The sequence below is a fragment of the Nansenia antarctica genome (assembly GCF_963989245.1).
Source record: "Nansenia antarctica genome assembly, chromosome: 1".
Taxonomy (NCBI): Eukaryota; Metazoa; Chordata; class Actinopteri; order Argentiniformes; family Microstomatidae; genus Nansenia; species Nansenia antarctica.
Genome location: NC_137674.1, coordinates 25,288,262 through 25,297,141, shown reverse-complemented (window position 1 = coordinate 25,297,141; position 8,880 = coordinate 25,288,262). Strand labels below are relative to the sequence as shown.

Genomic DNA, 8,880 nt, shown 5'->3' with positions numbered 1-8,880 from the left:
AATTTAATTTAATTTTAATTTTGCCATTTAGCAGACGCTTTTAATCCAAAGCGATTTACAATTACGAATTACAGGGACATTCCCCCTGGAGTAACTGAGGGCTAAGTGCCTTACTCAAGAGCACACTAGTAGTGGTGTGGTTTCAGGCGGGATTTGAACTCACAACCTTCCGATCACAAGTCCAACTCACTATCCACTAGACCACCACTACCCTATACTATATATATAGTTGGAGTCCACATTTAAAACATACATTACAAGTAACATTTAACATACTATTATTAGTAAATACTTTAAATTACAAATATCAAACATTAAAATATATCATACAGTTATTAACAGTGCATGTGCATCCATTGCGGTCTTGAATGCAACCCTCGTAGCGATTATGTTTGTCCTCCAACATCCCATGTGATTCTATGGCTCCGCTGTCCACGTCAAACTCTCTGACAGAGCAACACCGGAGCTGCGATGGCTGCTGTGGGTTGAGGTGGCAGTCAGCTAGCTAGCTAGTTATATGACTTGGAAACAAATGATACGATTAATACAACTGGTTTAATGTACCAGGTTCGCAGTAATGTTTGTTTTTACATTTTAACCGATGTCATTGCTAGATCGTCTTCGGCTTTTTCGGACTCATCCGGGTTCGTCAACCACAACAACGAGCCAGCTAGCAGAGAGTCAGTCAACACTGCACCGCATCAAGTCCTCTGGCTAGCTAGCTCACTTTAGCTGCTAGCTTACAGCTCAACAGACCTGTCCTACGATTACCTGACAAAGCCTCAAAGGTGTCAACAGGTGACATTTGTTGTCCAGCACACGGTGTATATCTAAACTGAACACATCTATGAGGGTAGGGTCGACATCGCGTGTCATTTTAGGAGCTAGTAGTAGTAGTAGTAGCAGCTAGCTAAGCTAGTCAGTCGTTTGGCCTGCTGTCTGTTATTGTTTATTTCTACGTGTTGCCCAGATGTCGTGGCTGGGTGGGCTGGGCTCCGGCCTGGGGCAGTCACTGGGCCAGGTCGGGGGAAGCTTGTCTTCTTTCACTGGACAAATATCAACCTTTACCAAAGATATGCTACTGGAAGGTGTTGAAGAAGTTGGGGGTAAGTAAGTCCAGGGTTTGTTACCATATGGAGATCATCCAGGGCTAATAGTTATTGGCTACTGTTGCAGCAGCAGCTACCCAAAGATACGTCAAACAGTGAATGAACACATATACTGTACTCAATACTGTAGGCCTACTAGTTTGGCATGGTCCTGATTCACCTGTCCTAGGCCTTTACTTCAATGAAATTCAACTTTATTCGCCATATGCAGTGCACTAGGAACATGACTTGGTATTCTACCATGCTGAACAAGCTACAGTACATATAACAGCAAGACGACAATACAACAAAACTCAAGACAGAATATACAGTACTACCAATATGAGTGAATATTATGAATACATATACTGTACAACTAAGTGCAAGAACATGTAAAGTGCAAGTGGCAATGATTAGGAGTCAGATACTGATACTGTCAGACATAAGTAAACAAAGGCTTTGACTGATAAACCAGTGACAGACAGAGACCACAGAGAACTTTGATCATGGGACTCCAACACACGCAAAGCTAGACCATGCATGAGTCATAGCCAGGGAGGACTGTCTCTGCTGTGACCTACCTCAAGATATAATCAGTGTTTGGCACTGATAATAGGCTAACTGGATAGGTGGGAATTGACAAATGAGTTTCGTTATGCACATTTGGATCTGGTAGAGACAAGGTCCAGCGGTCCAGAGTAATTTCTGTTTTTAATGCTGTCATGTCATGTGAACCTTGTTCAGCAGAGAGTATGTGCTTGACTGTCACATGCAGTGGCCACACTGGCCAGAGAAGTGGTGCACTGTTGGAGAGAGAAAATACATGACTTGCTTCCAAGATATCATTTTCTCTTGGATTAGCTGCATTTAAAGGGGCAGAAACTAATTGCTATATGCACAGCCAGATGCACAGTCAGTAGACATAGTAATCAAAATCTATATTTGCTGGAAAACTAGCCTGATTTGCTGTGCTTTTTTCCCCCACATATGCCATGATCTTTTTTTAGCTAAATGGTTTGGATGTAGAGATTGTATTAGCCTCCTCCTGTATGTGTTTGTAAATGTTATGTTTTGTCCACCAGATGCCGCCACTGAGCTACAAGTCTCCAATTCCAAGCTGGAGGAGGCGGAAGCTTCATTTGTCACTCAGAAGTCTGAGGTTAGTTTGTCTTCATTGATCCTCCACAGTCCTACAGACCCTCTGAGCATCTGTTTATCTGTGTTTGGTACTTGGGGGCGGCTGTGGCTCAGGACGTAGAGCCGGCGTCTAACGATCGCAAGGTCAACGGTTCAGCTGTTTGATCCCTGGCTGACTGTCGAACCCTGTCGAGGTGTCCTTGGGCAAGACACTGAACACCAAATTGTTCCCAGTGAGCGGGCCGCCGGCGCCTTGCATGGTAGCTTGCCGCCATTGGTGTGTGAATGTGAATGTGAATGTGTGTGTGTGTGTGTGTGTGTGTGTGTGTGTGTGTGTGTGTGAATGGGTGAATAAGAGGCCATTGTAAAGCGCTTTGGATAAGGCGCTATATAAGTGCAGTCCATTTTTCCCATTTAGTTTGTCTGTGTTTGGTACTTGGTATTCATTGGTATTCCCTCTCCCTGTGTTACAGTACGAGCGCCTAAAGAAGGTTTATGCAGAGCTGGAGGAGAAGCTCGAGGCTTCAGAGATCCAGAATAAGCAGCAATCTACAGAGTACCGAACCCTTCTGCACCAGAAAGATGTACGGAGGGAAACATGGAGAAATATAATCAGGGGTGCAAACTTGTCACCTTTCTGCTGAATTAGCTGTTTTTACTTCAAAATAGGTCATCCACGCGACTCATGTAGATCTGGCCCAAAAATATTTTGGGAGGGGTTGGTGGGGGGGGGGGGTCTCCATCTCATCAAAGTCACATTCGTCTAACTAATCTTCCTGTCTGCTAAACATCGCTGCTGTTGAAATAACGTTTAGCTTCATGCAGCTAGATACAATTCTAGACAGTGTGGAGGACACAGTCGCAGTAAGCAACCTGTTTTCAACATAATTATGTGGGTGTTAAGGTTAGGACAGCTGCTGAGACCAACATTAGTGCTAGCGCTATCCATTTAGCACCGTTAGTGCTAGCGCTTTCCCCCCCATCAACAAAAATGTTATCCGCGCATTGATAATTTGTCTTAGTACAAAAAGAAGTGTCACCACAAGTATCACCAGTTTGCACCCCTGAATATAATATAATACAATCAAGTAATAGAAATGCAGGGGAAAACTGAATGCCTGACAAGTCATGTTTGTGTCTCTAGGTGGAGATCAGTCACCTGAAAGCACGCCAGAGTGGCCTGCAGGAGGAGGTGCAGAACCTGCAGTGCTCTTCTGACACGGCTGTAACCACCGCCTCCACCACCACTACCTCTACCTCTTTCTTGCCCCGCCCCTCAGGGGCCCATCAGGGTTTCCATGGTGACGAGATGGACTTCAACGATGTCATCTGGTCCCAACAGGAGATCAACCGTCTCTCCACAGAGGTGCTTCGGTTGGAGACGGAGGTCTCGCACTGGAGGCGTATCTCTCAGGTAACAATCCATATATCAGCGGTCTAAAATCCAGCAATCCGATTTATAAGGCCTAAAAAAGGTTCTACATTTCAGTTATTCGGTCAAAAAATTAGGTGCTAGTTCTTAAAAATTAGATCCTGCAAGGAAATCAGTCCGACCACATCTATTTACGTGGAAATGAATCAAACTGGAACCCCCAAAAAAGCGAATTCGCTTCCTTTTTTGTCTGTATGGCAGTGAAATCCCTAATTTCATCACCTCGAGGATGACAAAAAGCTATCATATGGTTTCGCGAATAGGTCAAAAATTATATTCAAAGAGGTCTAAAAAAGGTCCAAAAGGTCTTAAATTCGACTTGTTGAAACTTGTAGGAACCCTGTACTGTGTTGCATCAGAAATTGTGTTGTGAGTCACAACTTTAAACACATTTTGTTTCAGGCATCGAAGGTCCCAGGAGCAGGAAATGGCGACCAAGGAGAGATCTTGAAGCTTCAAAGGATCATCAAGGTGACAATTTGCCTATGCAGTTTGTATTACAGCTGCTGTTTCGCACCAAGAGTAATTCGGTTGTTAAGGGCCAATCCCAATTCACCCCTACGGCTTCGTTTTCACCCCTATGGCTTGATTTGCGCGTTCACGTTTAGGGGGAGGGCTATCCCAATTCATATTTAATCGAGCCATGGCTTCATTTCGAGGGCTAACTATGACGTCATTTCGAGCGATTTCAGGACCAGACTAGCTTCGAAGCCATAGGGGTACGCTACCCCTTGATTCCAGGATGCATTGCGAATCATCTACAGAAATGTTATGTCGCTCTATTCAATGCGGAAATGTCATTTTACTTTCTCTGTAATTACTTATTAATAAAGATTAGAAAAATTATGATAACCACTTATTATCTTAGTTTAATGTCATTACAATGCATTATAGACCTTTTATTTATAACAAGCATAACCCCCCCCCCCCAAAAAAATCGCTTTTATGTCGGTGCTGTGTCTAACGTTACAGTAACGCAACGCTGCATGACAGTCGAGCATTTCAGAGATGTACAATCATAAATCAATTATTACCTGTGGCGTTTGACAGCGGATGATGGTGCACATATGTAAAGTTATCTATCAAACGTTAGTTTAATGTCATTACAATGCATTATAGACCTTTTCTTTATAACAAGCATAACAAAACAATCGCTTTTATGTCGAGGTGCTGTGTCTAACGTTACAGGCTGATTTGTGGACAGCATATGACATATTTCCATGTCTGATGTCTAATGTCTGATGTACTAATGTCATTTCAATGCATTATAGACCAAGCATAACAAAAAAATCGCTGTTATGCCTGATCACTTCCATTAGACTACTAAAGCAAGACACCGGAGCACTCATATCTGCGCGTTTGTCACAGGCTGACAGTCACCCTGTTCCTCTGCCCCGGCAACTGACCCATAGAAATGTGCGCAATTAACATTTCAGAGATGTACAATCATGTTTATTTAGAAATAAATTGTGGTGTTTGACAGCAGATGATGGTAGACATATTTAATGTAAAGTTATCTATCTAAAGTTTTCTATCCACAGGCTGATATGTGCATGATAGGCGCGAATTCCCCCCCCCCTCGTTTGGTGGTATAAATTGTATTGCGGCATACCAAAACAACTCGCAATCTCATCCGAACAGTTGTTATTATGTAATATTATCGATGGATGTGACATTTTTGATGGAGGGCAGTGAGCGGGAGACTCATCAAGGACATGTAGTTAATTAATGCAGTGGACAGCGACTGTTTCTCCAGCGTTCCTGATTTCGGAACGTCATAAAATTAAATATGTAAGTCATGCATTTTTCCATGTTTCCCATTGATGGTATATGACGCCGTAAATTTAACTTCAGTTAAGTTCAGCCGCGAAGTAGTTGCACTGTTGTCCTAAATCAGTGCAGACTGGCAGGGTAGGAGCACAGGTTTCATACAAGTTTGAGCGCCGTTATTCTGTCATGGTCTGATAATGAAGCATTGTTCTTTTGTATTTGATGACTTGTTTGATCGATTGATAGCGTAAAAGTGAAGTTGTGAATGAGTCGCGAGCGTCAATGCTTTTCTACGATACTCCTGATGACGTATCAGTCTTGAAGGGTTGTCCCATTTCATAGGGGTAGATTTCAACCCCTTCGGCTTGTGGCTCTGTTCGAAGGCCTTGGCTCGAAATCGAGTCACACTCGAAAACAAGCCATAGGGGTAGAAAAGGGAATCGGGATTGGGCTTAAGTCGTGACGTGTTTCCGGGTCCAAAGTTGGCTGAGGCGCTCTCTTCGAAATGCCTCAGTAATAATAATAATTGATTATATTTATATAGCCAGGGGTGCACACAACTGGTGCGCCAGTGCGCATGCGTCGCCAAAATGCATGCTGCGCGGCAGATCAGCCGCATGAAGGCGCTTTTGCGCACCAACAGCTGGGTCCAAGAAGCAAGCCCCACTAAGTAACTATTTGCCGTCCCCTCAGCCGAAGGCCCGACGAGTAATCCATCACAACAGTCGACCGATGACGACCACGGCGACTGCCCTCACGAAAACATTCGGAAAGTATCGTAACTCGTACTTTCATTCCGCGTATCGCACGGTTATCACGCCGCCACGTGAAAATTCAGTCCTGACCGACTCGTCGCTAAAAGGAAAAACAACACCAAGGGACTTCACGTTTCTTTTCTCTGAAGCTTTCAAACATTCAGACGTTTGTTTTACAGCTTCATTATCGCACCTAGACCCCTGACCCAGGGAATATGGTTGGGAATTCTATTAAAAAAATAAATAAAAAACGTTGTTGCACAATCAAAATAATTAGCTATTTAAAGTGATAGCCTACAACATCCTCTACCATGGTTGAAATTGAGGACAGTGATAACAGCAGTCAAGAGAGCAGTGATGATGATCAGGGGTGCACATAACTGGTGCGCCAGTGCGCATGCGTCGCCAAAATGCATGCTGCGCGGCAGATCAGCCGCATGAAGGCGCTCTTGCGCACCAACAGCTTTTTTTTTTTTTTTTTTTTTTTTCATTTTTTTTTTCAGTGTTTACAGAACAGAGCAGTGCTTAAAGAGATGTCCGTTTATATCAGTGTGTTTAAAGAACAGACATTCAGTTAGTGCTTAAAGAGATGTCAGTTTATTTCAGTGTGTTTAAAGAACAGACATTCAGTTAGTGCTTAAAGAGATGTCAGTTGATTTCATTGTGTTTAAAGGAGTCGGACAGACTTTCATTCTTAAAGAGCAGTCATTTGATTTTGCATTTGTTTCTTTTGTTTTGCACACAATAATTTGGTCGTTCATCTTTATTTATGAATAAATGTCGTTTTGCTAATAATATATCCATGTATCCCTTTTTTATCCATCCTGTGGGACGGGTCGTGACTCGCGAGCTCGGGGAGCACCAAGCAGCATCCCTAGGTGCTCCTCCGAGCACTGGCCCCAAAAAGTTATGTGCACCCCTGATGATGATGATTAAGCTTGTAGCATAAATAAATGCTTAGGCTGTAACTTTTTGTTGAAAAGTTGATTTCAGTGTTTACAGAACAGAGCAGTGCTTAAAGAGCTGTCCGTTTATTTCAGTGTGTTTAAAGAACAGACATTCAGTTAGTGCTTAAAGAGATGTCAGTTGATTTCATTGTGTTTAAAGGAGTCTGACAGACTTTCATGCTTAAAGAGCAGTCATTTGATTTTGCATTTGTTTCTTTTGTTTTGCACACAATCATTTGTTCGTTCATTTTTATTTATGAATAAATTTAGTTTTGCTAATATAAGTTATCCATGTATCCCTTTTTTATCCATCCTGTGGGACGGGTCGTGACTCGCGAGCTCTGGGAGCACCAAGCAGCATCCCTAGGTGCTCCTCTGAGCACTGGCCCCAAAAAGTTATGTGCACCCCTGTATATAGCGCTTTTCCGAGGCTCAAAGACGCTGACAAATATGGGAAAAACGGGAAAGTGCTGTGTCCCTTGTTGTATGAATAGATCTGAGTCGAAAAAACGATTTAACTGTCATTCTACCGCTTTAGTACACTGGTACTCTGGTGCAGGGAATTTCTGGTTTCTGGTTTCTGGACCTGGAAATTGCTAAACGTCACGTTTGACGTCAGACTTAACAACCGAATACTCTGGTTTAACATGCATCCGTCATGTGTAATCAATATGACCTCTTTGGCAGCAGTGTATGCATCTCAATCCACTATGTTTTGAAGGCTCACAGAACACTGAGTAGACATAATATCCACTTATGGAAAACCCTGCCTGTAAGAGAGGCGGCTGTGGCGCAGGAGGTAGAGGAGCCGCCATCTAATGATCGCAAGGTTGGCAGATCGGCGGTTCGAGCCCCGGCTGGCCACATGTCGAAGTGTCCTTGGACACTGCAAGACACTGAACCCCAAATTGCTCCCAGTGAGCGGGCCGGCCGGCGCCTTGCATGGTAGCTTGCCGCCATTGGTGTGTGAATGAATGTGTGTGTGAATGTGTGAATGTGTGTGTGACTGGGTGAATGAGAGGCCGTTGTAAAGCACTTTGGATAAAGGCGCATTTAAGAGAGAGACTCTGAATCTCAGTCTCTCTGTGGAACAGGAGTTGCGGGAGGAGATGGGCCACGAGGTGGACGAGCACCAGCATGAGCTGGCAGCGCTGCAGGACGCCCAGAGGCAGAAGATGGCCGACGTCACACACCGCCACCGGGACGAGCTGGCGGAGTACGAGGAGAGGATAGAGGAGCTGGAGGAGCAGATCCAGAGTGGTGAGGCTCCGTCTCTGGCCCATAATGCATTTCAGTTTGGAAGCCATTCATAGGAACTTATGAGCAGGGTTCCTGCGCTGGTCTTAAAAAGCCGTAAAGTCTAACATCCAGCAATGCGATTTATAAGGCCTAAAAAGGTCATCATTTTGAGTTATTCGGTCTAAAAATAAGGTGCTAGGTCTTAAAAATTAGATCCTGCAAGGAGATCAGTCCGCGGGACTGAAGGCGGGAACAAGTCAGCAACCGGTTTAATGTTCAGACCTTTATTCTGAAAAATGTACATACGGTACATTTCAACATTGTTGAAAATCAATTACACACTCTCTGTAGTCAAGCCAAATTATTGCAATGCAATGGATGAATCGGTGAGTAATCCCCACTACTACCTAGTTAACTATAACACTACTTAACATTGTTAGCAGGCTCACAAAACAAGCTGTGTTAGTTGACTAGCGTCAATGTGTCATTGATTTTCAACAACGTTGACATTT

The 8,880-nt window shown here is 43.7% G+C and overlaps 1 protein-coding gene across 2 annotated transcripts in view; it reads left to right on the top strand.

Annotated features, from left to right (window-relative positions):
- Positions 1-970: 970 nt before the first annotated feature.
- trip11 (thyroid hormone receptor interactor 11) overlaps positions 971-8,880 on the top strand; it is a gene marked incomplete at its 5' end in the record, with an annotated part of 31,176 nt that continues 23,266 nt past the window's right edge. The window contains 6 exons of one of the 2 annotated variants that reach the window (XM_080537375.1): positions 971-1,106; positions 2,171-2,247; positions 2,699-2,809; positions 3,370-3,639; positions 4,060-4,128; positions 8,224-8,386. In XM_080537375.1, coding sequence (XP_080393501.1) covers positions 971-1,106; positions 2,171-2,247; positions 2,699-2,809; positions 3,370-3,639; positions 4,060-4,128; positions 8,224-8,386 — 826 coding nt within the window. Of the gene's footprint in view, positions 1,107-2,170; positions 2,248-2,698; positions 2,810-3,369; positions 3,640-4,059; positions 4,129-8,223; positions 8,390-8,880 lie in introns of both variants that reach the window. The other variant, XM_080537374.1, reaches the window with a different exon arrangement.